The sequence below is a fragment of the Balaenoptera ricei genome, chromosome 4 (genome assembly GCF_028023285.1).
Source record: "Balaenoptera ricei isolate mBalRic1 chromosome 4, mBalRic1.hap2, whole genome shotgun sequence".
Taxonomy (NCBI): Eukaryota; Metazoa; Chordata; class Mammalia; order Artiodactyla; family Balaenopteridae; genus Balaenoptera; species Balaenoptera ricei.
Window position 1 is genome coordinate 2109856 of NC_082642.1, and position 22455 is coordinate 2132310.

The 22455-nt window shown below is 40.0% G+C and overlaps 1 protein-coding gene and 1 long non-coding RNA gene across 6 annotated transcripts in view; one reads left to right on the top strand and one right to left on the bottom strand.

Moving 5' to 3' along the window:
* Positions 1-18843, bottom strand: part of TIPARP (TCDD inducible poly(ADP-ribose) polymerase) — a 28787-nt gene extending 9944 nt beyond the window's left edge. For 2 of the 4 annotated variants that reach the window (XM_059920064.1, XM_059920060.1), the window contains exons 1-2: positions 18576-18843; positions 14765-15721 (exon numbers count right to left, since the gene is read on the bottom strand). In XM_059920064.1, coding sequence (XP_059776047.1) covers positions 14765-15681 — 917 coding nt within the window. In that variant the 5' untranslated portion in view covers positions 15682-15721; positions 18576-18843. Of the gene's footprint in view, positions 1-14764; positions 15722-17655; positions 17727-18025; positions 18555-18575 lie in introns of those variants that run through there. The other 2 variants (XM_059920061.1, XM_059920063.1) reach the window with 2 other exon arrangements.
* Positions 18844-19010: 167 nt separating this feature from the next.
* LOC132365153 (uncharacterized) lies at positions 19011-22050 on the top strand. Of its 2 annotated transcripts, none has more exons than XR_009503047.1 (2): positions 19011-19912; positions 21835-22050. It is a non-coding gene; the product is annotated as an uncharacterized LOC132365153 (long non-coding RNA). The 2 variants fall into 2 exon arrangements; XR_009503046.1 differs by having other exon boundaries at positions 19011-19713.
* The last annotated feature ends 405 nt before the right edge of the window (positions 22051-22455 follow it).

Genomic DNA, 22455 nt, shown 5'->3' on the forward strand with positions numbered 1-22455 from the left:
GAGTCAGCTCTAGGATGAAGCTGACACAGAAAGCAGACAGAGAAATGAACTTCTCTTGAAGCTTGTCCTTTTTCAAGAGGCATCAGTTTTCCTAAGTCAACATAGGAATACACAATATTGTCTGGTGAAAGACAGGAAAAATAAAATGACCCCAGATGAGGCAAGTACTGCTTATCTACCCAACATCAATATTGTCCTTTATCCTGTGGGTAGAAAAAAAAGTTGACGAAACATGAGAAAAAATAGTTTGGATTATTATAAAGTTCAGCTATGAGAATAGTTTCGTCATTCTGTTATCTGGTCTGCTGCTGCTGAATAAGCACTTTACACGTGTGTGTGTGTGTGTGTGTGTGGGTTCTGCTATATAAATCAGAATCACTTAAAAAATTAATTTATAAAGGGTGGTCTAAAAAACGTGTGTTCCTTTTTTAATGGAACTTCATCTAGTGTTTGAAACATCTAGTGTTTGAAACATCTGAGTGTTTGCCATTAATGGCAAAATGTTCATTTTATTTTTCTCTCTCTTCATGTATATTTCAAAATTTCCCTACGAAAACATAAAATAATAACATCACAGATATAAGCAGAGTGACTAAGCTTCCAAATACATTCTTTCAACCACAGATTTCTAAATGACTGTCTATAACACACATCCAAATACTCCAGATCCAGTGGCACTCAAAACTGGCTCAGGTGAAATCCAGGTGTTTGGACAGATATTCCCAATAATTAACATATTTCCTTTCAGTAAATCAGGATTTTGAAAAAGGTATTAATTTTGATCTATGGGTTTTGTTGGTTAGTGTGACGCTCCAGACTGCTCTCAGAACATTTGTTTCAAGGACTGTTAATAGTTATTCTGTGCAAAAAGCATTCTGTGGTCAAAAGTTTGAAAAACTTGGTTACACAAAGTTAAACAATTTACGTACTGCAGCCACTCCTCGGTCCCTTTAATATGCTAAGGTAGATATTGAAGTACCATGATGAGGGCTAGAAGGTACTCTTCTAAACCTATGACAGTGCTCTCCCTTTTACCCATGAAGACCTATTTAACATCTCTCACTAAACACCCCGGCAAATATGAGGGAAAGAAAATATTTCCCACCCTCCACGCCAATGTTCATAATTTGTGAATCAGGTTCTATTTGAAAAAAGAAAAAAAAAAAAAAAAGTCATATACAACTGATGGTGCCATGGAGCACATAACTTGTAAAACAGCAGTATGTTCCTTTAAAAATTCCTAAAAAGCTTCCAAAAGCCCTAATTTCTTGCTTAATTTCAAGTTAGGATTAGGATGCCTAATTTCAACCTAACTAGTAGGATGTAGTCTTAAATGGAACATATAATTTTAAGTGTGAAATGGGAAGAAGACAATAAAATGTAGTTTACATCACATTTGAACACTACTTTGTTTAAAATTATTTATGGTCAAAAGGAATACGTAATCCAAAATTTTAAAAAACATTTCTGGGAAATTCTTCAAAAAAGAAAAACATTGAAAACTGGAACTCCTATACCTAAATTAAATTTCACATCGAGTTGCTTTAAACAATTTTTCCTTAACTTTAGGAGAATCTGATGTTATCACTGAGTGGAGAGATATTAACCTCTTTCTCCCTGTTAAGATCATGTCCAGTTTCTAAACAGATTTTCCTGTTTTAAGTTTATTTCCCAGTAACTGTTCCTAATTATGAGTTAACAAATCCTCAGTATTTTCTTTATGGAGTTCTTAGAAGAGCAGTCATTATGTTAATAACATACATTATAATATAAACAGCCAATGCTTTTTGCTATTAAAGTATCAGATTTTATTCTGGACATCTCTCTAGCAATTTCTGTTTACTCCTGTATTATTAAGACTTCATAGATAATGATTTGCATGAGAAAGACATCTAAAACTGCAGCTTTTGCTACATTCTCTATGTACTTCAGTCCTTTGGGCATTATGAAATTTTTATGACAAATCCTAATTTACTACAATCAACTGTTCTGTGGATTGATGTTATCAAAGTACTGTTTTAGCGCTATTTGATTTTCAATATGCTTTAGTAGCCTTGACAAAGACAAAACAACAAATCTGAAAAACATTAAATTATCTTTTTATAAGATTAATTTTACCACCTGCTCTCCCTTAAACAGGGAATCCTTAAAAAAATCCAGAGCCGGGACTTCCCTGGTGGTGCAGTGGTTAAGAATCCGCCTGCCCATGCAGGGGACGTGGGTTTGAGCCCTGGTCCGGGAAGATCCGACAGCCGCGGAGCAACTAAGCCCGTGCACCACAAGTACTGAGCCTGCACTCTAGAGCCCGTGAGCCACAACTACTGAAGCCCATGTGCCACAACTACTGAAGCCTGTGCGCCTAGAGCCCGTGCTCCGCAACAAGAGAAGCCACCGCAGTGAGAAGCCCGCGCACCACAAAGAAAAGTAGCCCCCGCTCGCCGCAACTAGAGAAAGCCTGTGTGCAGCAACAAAGACCCAATGCAGCCAAAAAAAAAAAAAAAAAACCAAAGCCAAGAGTTTTTATTCTCCTCAATGTGCATCAGTGTAAAATTCATGCAACACGAATGCCAAATGTTCAACATCTACCACTCTTATCAAGCCATTGTTTCATGTTACCAGAAAGCAGTTATGAGTCGTGTGTGTGGAAATGGTGATGGTGGGCTGTAAGGCAATACACAAATAATTAAGCAGATGCAGCCCCTGGCTTCCAGGGCTTCAAGAGGGAAATAACTAACAAAATCTAAAACCAAAGAAGCAGTACACTTGCCTATCTAAACTCATCGGTGGCAAGCACACTCTGGGAATGAGAGGACAAAGAATGGGAGGACAAAGAATAGAATGAGAGAACAAAGAATAGAATAATGCAGCATTATGGGAGAGGAGATGGCTACTCCTCCAGGAATGGATAAAGGTCAGGAAAAGTAAGAGGCTTTCCAGTATCAATCCAAGATAGCTTTCTGTAAGAGAAAGAATTTTAGGAATAGTTTAATAGGAAATAACTACCAGTAAGTGAAGGTTGTGTGGAAGAACAAGAAAAAAAGAGTTCTTCAAGCATTTTGCTTGAAGGGTAGGGACAGGGATGGACAGGAACAGAGAGCTGGAAAAGGAAACCTAAACAAGGGTACATAAGAGATGAGAAAATGTGAACAGGGTATATAACAGACACTGTGAGAGATGTCAGGCCATGAGCTAAGGAGATAAGTCCAGGGTCTCAGAGCCTTAAATAAAGGTTGGAATTTAGAGTATTGAGCAGATTGTGATAAAAGGTCAAAGTAGTAAATACAGGATGTGTAAAAACTGAGCAACAGAGACAGTGCTAGAGATGGGGGTGGAGGTGGGAAGGATAGGGTTTCGTAAAGGCAATATGCAATCATCCTGGCAGATGAGAACCCTATCTGACTTAATGGTAGCCTTACTGAGGGATGGCCAGAAAAGAGTGAGTATGCGAGATAGCCACTGCGCAGAATTTAGATTTGGTTAAATATATCATGTGGCTACAATCAATCAATGTGGACTCACCCAAAATATAACCTTATCATGATGAATTAAAAAAAATATTGTGAACAGATTGCTGATTTTTGCTTTGATGGGAAGAATGAACATGAACTGCTGAAATATTAACAATTCTGTGTCCACATGCTTCACCAACAAACATACCACCACATATACCAATACAAGAATCCAGATACAAAACTAATTAAAAATTCTGAAAAGGACACCCATTCTCATAATTTAGATGCTAACAATGGTTTTTTTCCTACTTAACAAATACCTTGACACACCAACATTTCCAACATATATTATCAACACACAGAGCACCAACACCCACACTAAGTCAGAAAGTCTGCCCCACACACCATCATTTCTTCTATGTATATTTCAGATACTAAAAAGTAAAAAGGGCTTGCGATATAAATAATAGAGCTGTAATGAAAACCAAAACTATTAAAGAATAGTTGCTGAATGAAACAGAAATTAGTCAGGACATGATCTCTTCACTGGATAAATAGTTCTTGGGACTATGAATTTGGGAGCTCAGGAGAGTGTAACCGTTTTAGGCAATTTCTCTATAAATTGTTTGAAACCAAGAAAGAAATGTGACAATTGAAAACAAACAAAGGTAATCTTAAGTAGACACACTGATTAGGCACTGGACTACATGTTGGGATAAGAAGATGAAAAAGGCAAAATACCCAAAAGTCAGTGGGGAGAGAGAGAGACAAGCAAATCCTGTGGCACAGTGTGAAATGTGGCACAAAGGTGGTCTGGAACAATCCAGAGGCAGAGGGCCTAACTCTGCTGGGAAAGGGGTCACGCAAGGTGGTCAAGGAAGGTGTCCCAGAATGGATGAAACGGGAGCCAAGTTTGGCCAGCCACCAGGCAGACAATGAGAGGCAGGACACCACATGCAGAGTGACTGACATGTGTAGAAGCCAACCAAGCGAGGCACAAGAGACCCAGAGTGAGCAGCACATGCAGTTCACGTGGGAGGTCAGGGTGTATGTGTGTGTGAGTGGGATGATAAGAGATGAGACTGGACTGGATAGGCTGGCTGGGGCCAGATAACGAAGAGCTTTGTATGCTAGGTTAAGAAGTTAGGACTTGATTCTGTGCGCAGCAGGAATCACTGGTGGGTTTCAAAAAGGGTCAGACTTGCCTTTTATAAACGTCACTCCAACAGTAGTGGTATGGAGGACTGATTTGTTTATTTTTGGTAGAGGAAGGTGGGGGAAGGGTGGAGACAGGCCCTTATTTGCTAAATATTTATCAGCATGTTTATTATTAATATTTATTATTCTATGCTTAGCCACCTATAGCTACTAGAACTGCATATAAGGCAAATGATGGTAGAGAACTCAGGAGGTTAACAGTGGGGATGATTTGAGCGTATTTAAGAGTTAGACTCTAACTGCATAGAGGGGCTGAAGGGAGTAGAAAGGGTCCAGGATGTGTCCCATGTTTCTGATCTGGAAGACTGGATAATGGTGCCACTGAATGAAACAGGAGTCACAGGAGACGGAAAACATTTAAGTGGGAAGATGATGCAAATAAGATATAGAACTCAGACTTCAGCAAAGGTCAATTAAGTATAAAGTTTTCTGGACGCTACTCTGTACAGTTTTAACCAGGTGGGTTAGACTTCGGAACCTTGGCTTCCTGCCTATAAAAGTTAACTGGTTTCTACAAGGATAAACCTGTGACCTCAAACTAATCAACACCCACCCTAATCAGCTGGATTAATCAGACACAATTATTTATTACTATGATGTAAAGTGAAAATGTCTCCCCAAACTAAGGGTCATAATGATAGAAGGATAAAGATCAAATGCAATATGGAGACTATTTAGGCTCTTCTGCTACAGACTTGAGACAGGCATGACAGATGGGGTATGTTTGCTGCTGCTAAAGAAATTTCACAGGCGCACGAAATATTAGCTGGCTTTTGATACCTGGCTTTGATGTTTCCAGGAACTCATTTAGCAATGTTGGAATATCTGGCAGCTTATAGATCCCTTCAAATATGTTACAAGGTGATGAGAATCAAAGCCATGGCATATATAATACCAACATACTTTGTGACAGCAGTGTAGTTATTAAACTTCAGAGGACTATGTACTCTTTCTGCTTTAGAAGCATAGTAACTGTCATTTATTCTGTTACTAATTAAGACTTTTGCTAACACTGACTCGAATAAATAGCGCAAAGCTATTTGGGGAGGCAATAAAAATTATCTATAAAATTATCTATCTTTGTATGTTGCCTATATACAAAGCAATATCTTTCAATATGTACCAGAGGTTAAAATTCTCTACTTAACTTCTACACTATGACATTGGGCCTTGGTAACAACGGGGTTTTCCCCCTTGTATCCAGAAGTAGTTGTAGACACAGACATACGTACAAATCAAAATTGGGAGTTGTTTTTTTTTAAAATTATTTTGCATATGGCCCTCAGTACTTATGAGCAGACTAAGAATCAAATGTTGACTCACAATTAAACCTGCCCACCTCTAAGGAGACCTGACCTATTCAAGGCAGGATTGCTGAGATTTAGATCACTCCGTAAAACAATTAACATTAAACCTGGTTCATGGATTTACCTCAAAAGATTTTTGGGTAGGTAAAAATATTCCTTACTTTAAGAGTCAATGAGTTTCTGGGGATCAACTTTCTTAGGGCAAACTTCTGGCTGTGTGTGCTGCTCTCTTGGTCCCTCCTAGGACATCTTCGAAGCAGGTGAATGAGACGGCAGTAAGTTAATGAGTGGATGCTGTGTGGAACCACATTTATTTGTAAACCCCATGTTTGATTTACAATTTGTCAGACATATAATCTGTGGTATTAAAGTGATTCTAGAAGTGAACACAGTGAAATAAAAACAAAAGGATAAGAAATAGGAGAAAAAAGGCAGCCAGGTAGGCTTCCTAAATGAAGGGATACTTGTTTTTAAGCTTTTATTATTCTATATTCTCCAAAAGCATGTGGGGAACTAAACAAATACGTATAACAGTTTATTCTCAAAAAACTCTGTACTAAGACACGGCCATCTGAGTACACCTGTTTCCTAAACCCCTAAATATATCACACATTGAAGTCCCCTCTACCCCATGCAACCACTTAAAGCAAATTACAATAGCCACCTGAGGAAGAGAACCTACTAAAACACTGTTACGTTGGGCTTTTTTTTTTTATTACAAAACTGTAAGTTCAAAGCAAAGAATACAAAAGAACTTTTTAATACAATGTGGATAAGCCTAAAATCTTTCATAAATAAAAATTATGCTTATGAGATCAGAAGATCTCACTGCTATCTATTTATGGAGGCACGGGCTTAAATTTTGCACACTGAAGACATCAAAAATGTCATACAGCCTTAACTTTTATCCCAGTTCAGTCACATGTCCTGAGACTCCTAGAAGGTAACTTAAGTGAGACATACTTATCAACCATGGCCTGAAAAGGAAGTGAAACAACTTCTACAAGAACAGCTGGGATAGAAAGAACACAACAGATTAAAAAGAAATGTATCATGCCTTATACTACCTTAAATTATGCAGTTATTGCTTTTTATGAAGATGAGCAAATATCCCCTTTAAGTGAAATATTTTTAAAACTGAGAGGTTTCTATCAAGAAAGGAAGTTACTTGTCTCAAAGTAGACATTAAAAAATGTCTGCTGTGTTCTCAGCTGATTAATTAAATTTTGTGTATATGAAATTTGACAATGTCTAAAGTGGTCTGAAATATATTTACTTATAAAACTTTTCTACATAATTATAAAATCAGTTGCATGCAAATGCTGAAATTTCTTAAAAATAATTGTTTTCAAATAACTTCAAACAATTTGGAACTCATTTACACATAAATGAAATACTAATTATAAATAATTACCATAAAATATATCCCCTAATAACCCCTAGTAAGGTACAATCTCTTAGCTTATTTCTGAATTGACTTTTAAAATTATAAACAAATCCTTTTTATCTAAAAATTTGCCTTGTCTTCTTCCCCAATTAGTACAGATAAACTAATTGATTAGTGACCAAATTAAAAATATACTCATTGAAGGCTTATCATGAGAACCCAGATATAAGTAAGAGGCTCTTAGCATGAGAGACTTAAATGTATACAAACTATATAAAGAATTTATCACTGTCTGAGAGTTTTTGAAGCAAATTTCCGAAAGAAAAATAAAGACTTCCTACAGAAAACATATTAAGAGAATTTTTTTTATTGTCTAGGTTTTGTAAACTATGACCACAAAACCTTTCAAAAGGGTCTTAAGTCAGTAACTTTTCCTAGGGGAGAGAGATTCTACAAAGCCAAGTTTCTCTTTCAATTTTATCAATTAGTTAAGACAGTCTAAATTAATTTTTAGTAACAAATTAATTGTATCAATAGAAGACTTTACACAAAGTTTCTGATGTGTGGCAGCATTTCTGACAAACCGAACATCAGAAGGCAACCAAGCAAAGTTCCTCCTGTTTCACATACTCTACCCCCCCCATTCAACGATGTCTTTCTTTTATTACCTTGGAAGGCAAACCTGGTATTTCTCCTGTGCTTATTTTTATTCTCACAATGCCTGGAAATGAAAGAGCGAAGCCAGGTGACAGTCAGAAACCAAAGACCAACCGCAGCAGGAAATTACTTAAAGTATTTTGTGCCATTTGCCCTCCCTATGCCCAGATCAGCTGCAGGAGCTTTGAAGATCACAGGGTGCAGGCAAGATTCTGAAAGCACATGTACTACACTGCAAGCAAAGTTCACCCTGGGACCCCTACCCCTGCCATTCTTCCCTGACTATTCAGTGCTGGTAAAAACCTAGAGCAAAGAAAGTCACACAAACTCTATGGCTGTATGTCAAATGAGAGGGACAGTTTAAGAATCTCTTAATTCAAAAAAGGAAACAAAAAATTAATGTAATAAAGAGAAATTCCTGTAAATGTGGCTTAAACTAAACATTTTCCAATCATTATGAGAAGTGCTAGGTTTCAACATAAGACTATTCACAAATCCTTCCTTAAGCTCAGAAGCAATAGCACCAAAACAAAGGATATCTATTTGCATAAAGAATACAAATTTCCCGATCTCTTTCTCAGATAACTTAGTCACGAGGGATTCTAATACACTCCTTACACAACATTTTGTGGCACACATACTCGCAAATCACTGGTTTCTGTAGAATGTGAAAAGAAACACTTGCTCTAGCATTCCCACTCTCATACATGCTTATCCTTTCACTGTGATGACCATGCAAAGGTTCTTTACTGGTCAAGTGGGTGTTACCAGTAAGTAAACAGCAATAGCAGAGAAAGATGGAGGAGACAGACACATTTTGCGGTGTGGTCACGGCAAATAGGAATGCTCAGTTAACTCCCTTCTATGCTTGTCTTAGCAACAGGGACTGGACAGGTCAGCAAGGAAAATTGGAATTTTCATAATCAGAAGTTTATTAATATAAGCAACTTCTAAATTTTGAGTGCCTGATCACAGAATTAGTCATATTTATTTAGAACAAGACTGCAATACTATCTTTTGCACAAATCAAATATATATCAAACTACCAAGCTAAATAAGTGGAATTTATTTTTACGTAAAATCCTTTATTTTCAAAGATTTCAAAATGTATTTCAGAAACTATCCCTTGTAATTTAAAATCCCCCTATTAACAAGGAATTCATCTACATTAGAAATTTGAGGCTTTCAGTTAATGTGTTGGGGACTGGGCTGGATTATGTTTAACACTTACAGGGATTTTAAATAGAGGCGAGTCTGTGCAGTATGATCCCTGGTCCCTAGAAAGCACTGCCATAAATACAAAAATAATATTTGGTTTTGTTAAGGGAGTTCCTTCATATTTAAAAATGTGACTTATTTGCTCCTAGAAATGAACTTTAATTAGAAATATTTTATTCTTTTGTACAGTTTCTGTTTACGGTGTTGCAAAGTACAGTTCACCTCAAGGGCTTAAGCTATTACCTAACGATTTCAAGCCCAGAATGAAACATAAAATGGCTCAATCCTCAGCACTCTGGTATCTTCCAAAGATACAAATATCATTCATATTCACTTCCTTTTAGCTTAAGACTCTCAGACTTATTTAAAAGAGAAACTCTACTGCTTTTACAAAGGGAGTTTCTTGCAAAACTTACCAGTGTCCAATTTGAACCAGCCTTACAGAAAGCTGTTCCAGGATAATCAAGAATCATCTTGTAACTCAAAAGTACTTAAGCTTTCCTTCCACAAAAAGGCAACTACAACTCACAAACAGGATACTGGTAATTATCAAAGGTTGATGACCTAGGTTAAGAGGATCTCAGGTCCTATTTTAAATGTGATCAAAATTATTACCATCAGAAAAAGGATGCAGAATCTGGTGGTCTCAAATCAGAGGAGGAGATATAAGAGGCCACAGGAAAACAGTCACAATCTCAAATGGCTGGATTTTAGTAGAATTCCGTAAGTAGTCAAGGTTTGTAAGGGCTGCATACTGCTTTTCACCCTTTAGAAATAGCCCCCCAAACCCAATATGAAACTAAGGATCACTAAGATCAAAGATGCACCCAGATGGAATTTACCTTTGTTTTATGGTAGAATGCAAATCTAGAATCTAGAAATTCTAGTGTAACAATGGAAGTAGTTTTACAGGAACACAGTAATCGGTCAAAAGTTGCATTTTTTGCATGTTCACATATGCAGAATGAAGTTTTAAATGTTGAATGGAGTAATTATTTTTTTCTGTTTATTTACAATAAAAAGTAAAAGATTTAGAGTCAACTCAACGAGAAAATGTATAATGAATGTATCATGCAATTATTTTTAGGAACTGTGAGATAACCTTGTAAGTTATTTCCTCCAACTGTCTGATTTAAAAGTTACACATCTTTGCAAGCTTCATTTTCATTACCATGAATATATCAGGAACAGACTGACCCCAACCTGAAGCCAGGTGACAGCTGCTTCAAAAAGTCTAATCTGCTTAGAAAGGGAATAAATGAATGATTGCTATTGATTCCCATGACAGCTCTACACAGACCCATTAACTTCCCTGGATTAGTATAGACAGAAGCCAATTAGTTTTATTTCATATGTAAATAGCATCATAAAGAGGTACAGAAAATAATTCACTGGATTGCTCTCTCCTAAAGCACAAGGCACAAATTTTGAAAGTCACTTCAAACACAGTTCTTGCTTATGGAGCTCTTGCTTTCTCTTAGGCAGGAATTTTTTAAATAAATTCAAACTCATCCAGCTGTGTATATTCAAGAAATACCAGAAAGTCACAAGGCATAGTAAGTTTCAGCTGTTCTCCTCTCTCCAGTATTATCAATAACACATAATGAGTTAGTTCATACATCATCACAGCTGTGCAGGCCAGAGCTAACTCGGCTAATTTAACTATTCCAGTAGAGTTCAGTCAGGAGCTTGCTCTACTTCAGATAATCCACTCTGCAAGTCATACAGAAAAGAACAGCATATGCTCTTTATTATCACTAATACGCAATTCTCCTTGTCTTCTTTCACAGAGTTCCTGTGAAGTCTTCTAATGGTATTGTCCCTTGGACAGTTTTTAAAAAAACAAAAACAAACTTCTAAGAGCCACCAGCAATCAAAATCACTCAAAACTAATTAGCTAAGGCTATGACAACACTCTAGGCTTAAGCTATAAAATTTAAACTCCTTTTTTATCAATAAGCTTTAATTCTAAAGAGGAGAAAAGAACACTGTCTTCTGAGAAAAATTAACCATGGAGTCAGTTTGCAACTTTCTTCTTCATCCTCCCCCCTTTGCAGGAAATTCAGAATTAGAAATAATCACTGGTCATATTTTCACTGTAGGTGAAATTACCTACAAAATAAGGTCAGCACAGCGCCTCTTCCTTATGGGCGATAATAACTAGAAGACTATCCTGGCACACTTTAAAATGAATGTAATGTGAAAACCAATGGTGATCGCAGTTGCTGAAGGGAGATTTGCACATCCTCCACAATTTCAATTATCCACAACAGTATTCCACACAGTTACTGAGACCCTTTTAAAACTGCTTAGTCCTGCCATTTAATATCATTTTCTACTAAGGATGAGTGCCTAAACTGTCAGAGACTATGTTTTCTTAATGGAAAACACAACATTCGATGTTGTTTTCTTAACTGCTTATCTGGAATTTGGAAATTCTCCAAAGCCCATCCCGTGTGCAAAAGCCTTAGCATCTAAATATGGGGAGTTCATACATACAACTAGTTTCCAGTTGATTTTGCAGATGTACAAAAGGAATGAGAAAGCAAAGTGAAATGGTATAATTTGGGGTGAAGGCAAAATTGGAAAAGAGTAATTAATTTCATTATAATGAACCAAGCAGGCACTTTTATTATTAAAATCCTGTTTTTACACGTGTTTTTAGTATCTAAGCATCTTGACTAAAGGGTTGGAAGGCACCTGTGAACTTATCTAGCTCAACTTTCCTTCCATTCACTCTTGAGAATAAAATGAACACTGCACATCTAATTTGGATTAAGTTAGATGTTAAATCCATTTGCAAAAACCAAAGAATTTTATCTACACAGTTTGAAACTATGAACTTTTGTCTCTGCTAGAGACTCAGAACTATGAACTTTCCCCAAGTTCCACACAATGAACTATTATGGGTATAGTATATAATAATGATTTACCAAGTCATATAAACTGCTGAAAACAAGTGGGATAAACAACTGCCATTCATTATTCCTGAATCCAAAGACTGGTTCGACTTGGGATATACACAGCTGAACACACACTTCCTGGTTATGTGCAATCTGCACAGATAGACCAGCTTTACAGGCCTGACCACAGAGATTAATAGCTTTAGCCAAATAATGTGGTAACCATGTGAACCTGGGCTGCTCCAGCTTGTTTGTGAATCTCTCAGCAAGGCTCAACATGCCGTTATCTGCATCTTGTTGCCAGGAAACACAACATCGCTTTGGAATACAAGGAAAACCAGGTTGCAATGACTACAGGTCAACTTCCCAAAAGCCTAATTTTTGACATTTAGCTATCTACAATCTTATAACATTTCTTACTGTAGTCCACAGAGAACTTCACTTTACTAGTAATTAACTGTTAATACTTTTTGCCATTTTTATCAGGGCAGGACCACTTATAATAATTCACTCATACTTCTCTCAAGTGTCAAATAAACATTAATTTACTTCCTTAAAACTGATCTGGAAATCAAGCACTCACTGCAACTACTTTATAACTGATCCAACAATGAATGCGTATGGGCTTTTATCTATGTCTATTCTTCAGCAAAGAAATTTTACCAAAGGATAAAATACTCAGTGTGCTGCTATCCTAAGAGTTCCTGGATTTTCTGGGAATCAAAATACCTGTCTTGCCTTGCTCAAGGTAACAGAACGTAATGTGTTGGACAATAATCCTGCTAGTTTCTTCCTAAGCAATTCAAACAGATAGAAACTTAATGTACCAAGATGCTGAAGTGCTTAGCAGACTGGAAATTTGCTTTATAACAGTGAAGTGGGAGGCCACTCTTCTGCACAGTTTTGCAATCTAGAGATGGAAGGATTAGAGTGGCTTTGAAAGTATATAAAATTAATTACCCTTGACATACCAATCAGAATTGCTAGCTCATGGGCAACAGAGATTTTGGACAATACCTTATTAAAAAGATTTTTAAGACAAAATGGAAAACATTTTTCTCTCTTCCAATGCTGGCTAAAAAAAATAAGTCAGAAGTACTTAGCTTTGTTACAGGATCTGAGAATTTTGCTACCCAAGCAAGACAGAATCTTGAATGCATTACATTATCAAGAGAATGCATTTATGATCAGGAAAACGACATTTTTGATATAAGCTTTACTTTTATCCGAAGAGGTCTTCTACATAATAACGCCTTTAAACTTGGGCTTTATATCGTTTCTCATCTTGTTCCATATGTCCCTTTTGAAACACAAGATGCAGAATTCCAGTCTCATGGCAATTAAGTTGCTAAAAAGACACATAGATCTGTGTACTATACAACTGAAATATTCAAAGAAAACCACCTAGCTAATACTAAATGGGAGCAAGAGAAGTTAAATGAAGACCAGGTTACTGTAATGCCAACAATGCTCTGCCACTGTTAGAACACGGAAGGTTAACATCAAAACTAATAGAATTAGACAACATGAAAATGGTTCACTGCCACCATTTGCCTTCTAACTCTCCAGACACTTGGGTAGTGTAACCTGACTTATCTGTGAACAAAGATGACTCTCCACAAAGTTTTTCTCCTGAACTTCTGGGTTAGGATAGTCAGCCTACTATTTTAAGTCCCTTTATACTACAGGAGAAACAACTTAGGAATATAAAGATCAATGCTTATTATACAGCCATTTTTGCACTAGCAACTTTACATGTGTCAAGTATTATTTTCTCCACTTTCAAGTTCATTAAAGAAGAACTGATATGTGGAAATTTCAGTTCCCTATCAGTGAATAATGCTTGGACATCCATAAAAGAACCAAATTATTTATATACATGTCTTGCCTACAAAAACATGAGAATAACTTTTTTTTATGTAAATGACAAACAAATATGTCCATTAACATAAATTTTCCCTTCACTCATTGTTAAAAGACTCTTTCAGGTTTAAAAAAATACCCTGAGTTGTGGAACAATTTATTTTATCTGTAAGATAAATAGAATAATAAAATTAATGGTAAAAAGCTTTAAGGAAACTAAAAAAGAGATTTAACATGTTTGGGCATGATTCAGAAGTTTGGGAGGTACTTCGGAATCATTCACAGAAAAATTGTTTGGACCATTCAAAATGTAAAGAGGGCCACAAAAATCTCCAAATAATACTATTTTCCTTTAAAAACTAGGAACTACTCAATATACAAAACTTTAAAATTAGATAAATTAGGCATTCGTAATTTATAAGATTCTCCATGGATTTTCTTTCAAAAGCAAGCCCTCCTGTGTGATTAAAATAGTATTTGATTCACAACACTCAATGTATATGCAACTTCTCAGTCACACACATATTGCACAGAGTGACATTTGAATTGTTCAAATCATAAAACCTTCATTGTCTGGTTAGATAAATAGCCTGCATTCAACTGCCATGAAAAATCAGAATAGCATACAGCCAAAAGAATAACAGTAGACAAAAAAAATAAAACCTGTTAGGTTACTACTGAAAGAAACCACCCTACTAAAGCCTCTTTACCTTCTCTATAGGATTTAACAATAGCTTTAAAGTAGTTATAAATACATACCCGTACTTCATTCTCATTCTATCATTCTCTGGGTTACAGTAAAATCTTTCCAAGTGCTCCTGGGAATCATTGGATACACTCTGCCACTTCTGAGTAGTTGTCCTCTTGATCTGCCAATGATACGGCAAGACCGTGTGGTGCTTCAAACAATCCCTGCCATAAATACAAGTGCCTTGCAAAAAGTCCATGCAAATTTCAATTCCGTTCTCTTGGTGAGTGTGGTACTGTAGCTGGTTCACCAGCTCAAACACAAGGTCAAGGGAGGCATCTTCACTTTTGTCCTGAAAGAGCTCGGTACTCAACTTATCACTGGTATCCAAAATGTACTGGATTGTAAAACTGTTGTCTTGGAAAACCCCTGGAACGTAATCCATGACTTTGTCTATGCAGTCAGGACTAGCAGGAACATCACTTGAAACTGGGTGCAAAAGGTCAGCCTGGAAGTGCCCTGCTGTAGAATCTGCCACCGTCCCACTGATGGTTTCTGGTGGAAAGCTATGATCCTGGATTGGAACCACTTGTTCAGGATCATCAGGGGTAGGATGGGCTTCTGGTATCTGGCCCCCAACATTTGTTCCATCAGGAATCAGGACAGACATATTGTCTTCTGCTGGTGGACACGATGGATTGATTTCCAAAGGTTTTTTCACCATAGGTTCATGTAAGCTGCTCCCTTCTGCATTCTGATTTCTAGATCTAAAAACCCCATCAAGTGAGCCAGATTCTAACAAAGTATTTAATATTGGTCTCAAAGACCTCAGGGTTCCGGCTCCCAATCTCTTCTGATCCTTTTTCTTAAAACAAGTCTTCAATGGAGTGATCTTCTCAGAGAGTCTCATTTGGCATGAAAAGTCATCAGGAGGAGAGGGAGGCTGCACTACACAGTCTGGCTCAGGTTCGGTGGTTTCCATTTCCATGATGTGGATTAGCTCCAATTGCTCCTCAGTGTAAAAAATCCTACCAGGAAAGGAAAGAAGATCATTTACAAGCTGACAACAACCGAATCCTATACATTCATCAACGTGTTTTGTTCTAGTCTCTAAGTCCCTGAAATCATTCCTCTTATACTGTATAAGGTCAGTTTTAAATTTTACTGAGAAATCAAGGCTCCAAAGCAGCCAAGGTTATTCAAAAGCCCACAACAGATAAAGGTGAAAGAGAGATAGTATCTTCCAATACGCTCTTCACATTTATTTGTGGACTTAATATATGATTTGTAATTCTGCTGGGGTATGAATTTTTACAGTAAGTCTAGGATGGGGTGGAGGGTGAGGGGTAGAAATAAGTGCATCTAATGATAGTGGGGAAACCAAATCTCTACTGCTTTGTGGTTCTCTTCACAGTTGTTTATGTATTGCCTATCTCATGAGGTGACAAAAACTATTTCTTTGTTAAAAAAAAAAAAAGTTTGTCAAACGTAGGAAAAACTGCAAAGTTATTTGCAGTTTTTAATTAATTAATTGTGAGTGAATTTGGGGTGTGAGGATATACTCAGGAAACAGGGGCTCTCAATCGAAATATTATATGGGAGAAAGCCTACTGAAGCATTTCTAGATTCAGAAAGTTCCAATATATTCCCCAAGGATGTTAAGGGTCTACTTTTGCAATCCCCAAACATTACCACTACTGGAGGAAGAATATCAGGGCTTGTTAGTAACAGAAGCTACATCAGCAACAACCACTGCACACTGTTTTAGAAACCAAACACAACTTCCTAATACAGAAAGGGGCCTCCTTGTCTTCAGAAAAGTTACATATATGCATTTTTTCAAAAAGACAAATGAAGGCATAGAAAACTAACACAAGAAAAAAAACAAACAAATTTCAGATCCCTAATGAACTACTCAGTGACTAAAAAAGTGCTTTCTTCAAAGAATCAGACCCCTTGAAAGAAACTGGAACTTAAAGTAAAAAGCAAAGAAAACTTTGTAAAATGATGAATGGTGTCTCCTCCACAATCTAGCATTCATTAACTAATTCTGAAAATATTTACTGAGCATTGTGCCAGGTGGTAAAGGGGTGGTGATGAGCAATTAATCTTCTCCCTTGTCCAACAGACTGAAAGAAATCTTTGATGCAAGGCCTCATGACTTCATCAAGTATGCATCCCAGGTACCCAGTACAGTGCCTGGCACAATGCACATAGTGGGTGCTCCACAATAATTTTTTGCTGAATTACTGAAGAAAAAGCACCTATTAAATGCCTAGTTCTGTGAGGCTTTATGGGTCAACAATAGCAACAAAATGATAAAATTGAGTACCCAGAAAAGTGAATATTAAAGAACTAATTAGATTCATAAATGTACATGTGTAAAAAGTGCATAATGATCAAACTCAAAAAAATTAAAAACACAGATATAGCAAGGTTTTAATGCACACAGTAAGTACAAAAGAAAAGGTAGAAAAAGGAGAGTTCAGTGTGAGCTGGCATTGTTAGGGAAAGCTTCATGAAGAAGGAGGGACTTGACGTAAGACATAAATCAACTGGAAAGCAGCCAAACCAGGCGTTATTATTCATCATTTGGTGCTCTTGCCTCAAGGCACAATTGGCACAGATTGTGGTATTCCCTCTTCACCACACCAAACCGGCCTGTGCCTTCCCCCACGCACGCACGCACACACACACACACACACACCCCACTCCTATCACACCCAATCAAGGCAAAACAGACGAAACCCAGTTCATTTACATGGGTGCATACACACACGCCACAACTTTTCCTATTTTTGCCCTCTGTCAACCTCAGAAATAAAACCGAGAAAGGGGCAGAGAACTGGAGGAGTGGCTGGAGTGGGGAAGTCACTAGAATCTAGTTCCTCAATTAGTTTGCATAACAGAAAAATAAAGATTGGAAGGACACTTCCTCCAGTCCCCGCTGTAGGCGACCTACCGCTCCACCCTTCACCTCGTGATGCCCCCGGTTCTCGGGCACTCCCGACCCCTCGCACCATCCGGGGAAACTGCCCGCTCCAAACTCAGCACTCCGGCCGGGCGTAGCGCAACGCTCGGGTTCGAGCGACGCCTCCTACCGCCCGCGGCAGTTTGCTCAGCTCGGCCCCCCTCCCCCCCCCCCCGGGCCGCACCAACTCCGCGCAGCGCGGCCCATCCCGTGTGTTCCCGAGCATCCTGCCCCCGCCTGCCCTCACACCCCCGGGCCAGCCTCCTCCCACCCAACGAGAGACTCCCGCCCTGGCTGCCCTCCCTTCCAGAAGCCACTCGCGGCGCCTTCCACAGTTAATTTCTTTCTCTCCTCAACCGACCTTCCCGCGAAGATCGTCCTGCGAGTCTCGGAGGCTCGACCCAAGAAGAGCCGAGGAAACGCGGCGGGCGCTTCTCGGGCCGGCAGGGAGGAAGGCGACGACTTCAAAGTTAAACTGAAAACAGCTTTCAAACTTCTGGGCTGCAGCCGGAACGCGGGTCCGCCGGAAGGCTCCTCTCAGCGGCCGTGCCCTCCCCCTCGATCTGCGCCCCAGAGCGCGCAGGGTCTGCCCAGCGGGGGCAACCGCACAGACGCACCCCCGAGTCTCCCCGACCCAGTGGGAATGGGGAGACGCCGGCGCCCCAGACTAAACCCTTCAGCGAATTACTCCAATTTATACACCTGCCAGAGGCCCGAAGTGACTAAGAAGTGTAAACCAATACCGTCCTGATACTGACGGGATCCGAGTGAATTCAGTACAAAAAGGCAGTCTAAACATCACTCACCCCAGATCCGTGAGCGCCGGCAGCGAGGCCGGCGACCCCTTCCGCGCCCGCCTTCCCAGAGAGGGTCCCTCAACGGCCCCTCAGAGCCCACCCGGAGCCCTTTACCTGAACGGGCAGCCTGAGAGAACGGACCACAGGAGCCGAGTCGCGGAGCCGCCGGCTTACAGTGCTCGCGCCGGGTGGGGGGAGGGGGGGGTGTGTGGGGATGGGCGTGGGGGACGGACTCGGGCGTCTAGGGGTCGCAGGCCGGAGACGCGGCGAGCGGCGCTCGGGCCATTCCGCCGCCGGGAGCGCAGAAATCCGCGACTGCACTCCCGACCCGGCTCGCTCGCCTGTCACCTCGAGCTCTGCTTTAAAGTGGCTTCCGGTCGCCTCCTCTCGGCAGCCCCGTCGCGGAGGCGGAGCCTGAGAGGCAGGGGGGGTGGGGTGGGGTGAGGGGACCGGGAGCTCAGTGGGTGACGGGAAGGCGGCCCGCCCCGCGTGCGCATGCGCATGCGCGCTCACTCGCGGGGAGGCGCGCGAGGTGTGCGTGCAGCGGCCCCGTGCTCCCTGGAGGGGGCGTGTCCTTTCGCCGCCAGCTGGGTCCCGGAGGGTCTGCGTCCGCAAGCGTCTGGGATCGCGTGGCTGTGAGAAGGGGAGGTTCGCGCCGTGCGGCGGGCTCCACCTACCTGCAGACAGATGGAGGGTCACTTTGTTCGGAGGAAACTCAGGCACCCGAGGGAGGAGAGGGAGGATGTGAAACGGAACAACCCGTTTCTGTGCGGTTGGCTTTGTTTATTTGCCTCCTCACCAGAGGCCTCCTACCCCTGACGCCACCGACCCCGAGAGGAGGCGATCAGCTGCTATGGCCGCTGCGGCCAGACGGGGTCGCCCGCCCCGTTCCGCAAGGCAGGCCCTGCGGCGCACCACGGCCTGCGCTTGCCCGACCTGGTTGCAGGCATTCCTGTTTCACGGGAAACATTCTCACCACTGCAGAAGGGAAACCTAGCTTTGGGTTTTGACGGTAGAAGCACGTATATGTGTTTTAAAGGCCACAAACACGGCAGTGACTTGTTTATTCATTCAACAAATTTGTCGAGTGCCTACTGCATGCCGGGTGAGCTGGAGGCTTAGACTACAGCCCTGATCAGCCAAGACACCTTGCCTGTCCTCATGGAGCTTTCGGGGCACCATGTACTCACCTCTAAAATATACACCGCCTGTGAATTTGCCATATTTTCTGGATTGTAAAATGCCCTGGATGGTGAGTCTGTTGAATAGTTTTTCAGCGGTGGAGGAAGAAACACTACGTTAAATTCATATAATCGCCATATATGTGTGTGTGTCGGAGGGAAGAGGCCCTGGTCAAAATCAAAGAAAATTAATCACGACTGTATCCCCAACAGCTGGCAGCAAAAGGAACACAGCTCGCAAAGAGATACTCTCTTCATGTGGCCTGAAATGTAAAGTGACTTAATTCTGTAACTTGGAGCCATTCTGGGTTGAAAAAGTCAGCTATTACCTTACCAAACACGGAAGCCTGTAAAAAATAAGAGGTGGTAGTAATAAATATTAGGGTTCCAAGCCTTTCTTAAACTGTTCTAAACCAAACTGAGTGACACATCAGCAAAGAATAGATTAAGGGTAGTATCCTCCCCCAGCAGGCTTATTACAAATGGCATCAGGGCAGGTGCCTTGATGCCATTTAAACTAAGGTGAGAATGATATGGACAGAATTCAGAGACTACTAAGTAAAAGTCAAGAATTTCCAGGCTTTACAAATTGTATTGAGACAAAATCTTGATGTGTGCCTACTCACATATGGAATTTCCTAGAAGCAAGTATCTGAGTTTAAATCTACCATTTTACTGTTTGCTTCTATTTGTTTCATCTGTTCTGTGTTCTTTTCTTTCCTTTCATGCCTTCTTTTGAAGTATTTTAAATTCTGTTCTCTCTCAACAATTAGGTTATTTGTTATACATTCTTTATTCTTTTAGTAGTGTTTTAGTTCTTTATTGCTGTGAACAAATGACCCCAAAACTTATGACTTAAAACAACAACCCTTGTTTGTTTATGATTCTGGATTCTCTGGCTCAGGAATTCAGTCAGGGCGTAGTGCAGATGGCTCATCTCTGCTCCATGATATCTGAAGTCTCAGTTGGGGTGTCTCAGATGGCTGAGGCCTGGCTCAACTAGGGCCATATGTCTTGGACCTCTGTTCTGGCCCTTGGCTGAATTCCCTGGTTTTTCTCTACAAGGCTTCTTCATGTGGCTAACTTGGGCTTCCTCACAGCATGGACCCCTCTCGGGGTTCCAAGAGGGAGCATTCCAAGAAGACAAGCCTCAGCATGCAAGCCTTTGCTTACATCATGCTTAATAATGTGTTATTGGCCAAAGCAAGTCACACTACCAGGCTCAAAGTCTATGTGGGAGGGGACTGCTTGAGGCCATGAATATTAGGAGATGCTTAGACTAAGAGAAGATCACCTTAATCCCCAATCAAGGATTAATAATTAAAAGTTACTCCCAGGATGTAGCTCTTTGGAATCCAACTTATTTTTCACCCTCCACTCCCCAGTTACTCCCCTTGAGGCGACAGAGAACTCTAGCTAGTTCTCAACCTCTCCATTACTGCTTTCAGAGTGTCAATTGGCCCAAACGGAAAAATGACACCAGATTCTGGACTCACCACTCTTGGATCTAGACTTCTCAGACTGCTAAAATTTTACTGCTCCAGAAAATGTATCTTCCACATTGTCTGCCTCAGACGTGATCCCTGGAACATAATGGAGTAGTAAGATCCTCCTAAAGAACAGAACCAGGAATTGACTGATTAAGCAAGGGCATGGAATCTTTGCTCTTTCCAACAGGATTTGAGATGTTCTGTGGGCCAGTGACCACTGTGTGTTTCCATCTTCGCCTTTCTGAATAGGAGTTTTACCAACATCATGTACCTTGTCTATCCATCATACTTAATAGGAGTATTGAGGCAGATAACTTTTTTTAATTGGTGCCGGTGCATGAGGATCCACACTCTTACTGGGGAGTACTCCACATCATTGGAACTCTGAATCTTGGACTCTAAGCTCATTGCAGAGACTTTGGGATTTTTTTCTTTCTTTAAGGGAGGGGATGAGTATTCCTTATATGAGAAGAAGGGAAAGACATTGCTTGTTACCTCTTATTAGAAAGATCCTGACACTTTTTTTTTGAGGAGAAGGGCTAGCAATGTGCCTAGCCGCAAATGCTTTTCCCTAGATCCCGTACACTTTTGGGCGGCCATGGGATATAGTTCTAGACACACGGTGAAGATTTCTAAAAAAGAATTTTTTTCCTAATGTAGAGAAACCCCAATTCATTTCTTCCTTTTTTTTCTTCCTCCTAGAATACTAACATGAAGATGGAGATGGACCCTCATGACAAAAATGAAGGTGAACATGATGTGGAAAATATGAAGATGGAGTCTATAAGCTAAGGATCCTGGAGCAGAATGATAGGAGGAGACTGGGTCATTCAGGACATCTTAAAGCTGCTGCAGCAGTCCTAGAGTGGCTACCCCTGGACTTAGGAAGTCTGAAAAATAAACCCCAATTTGGTTAAACTGTTTTCTGTTATGTGTAGCTAAACATATTCTTGGCTAATACATAAACTGTCATAAGTTATCTTCTAACTAGTCTTCCTGCTTGCAGGCTCTACCAATTAGACAGCAGCAGCATGACCTAGTATGTCAGAAATATAAGAGCTACCACAAAGCAATACATCAACTCCTATAGGATTTGGTGCCAATTCCAGATATGCCAAATTATATGATTAAGAAATACATGTTTATTAAAGAAAAAATAGAAAGTAGAGAGGAGACATAAGACTACCCATAGTTGAAACTTCTCAAGTCCCATTTTAACATTTTCCTATAGTTATGCTCTGTCTTATTTTATTCACAGGTTTTTCACAATAACATTACAGTGTATTCCTATTTTACCTAACACTATATTATAAGCAGTTTTCC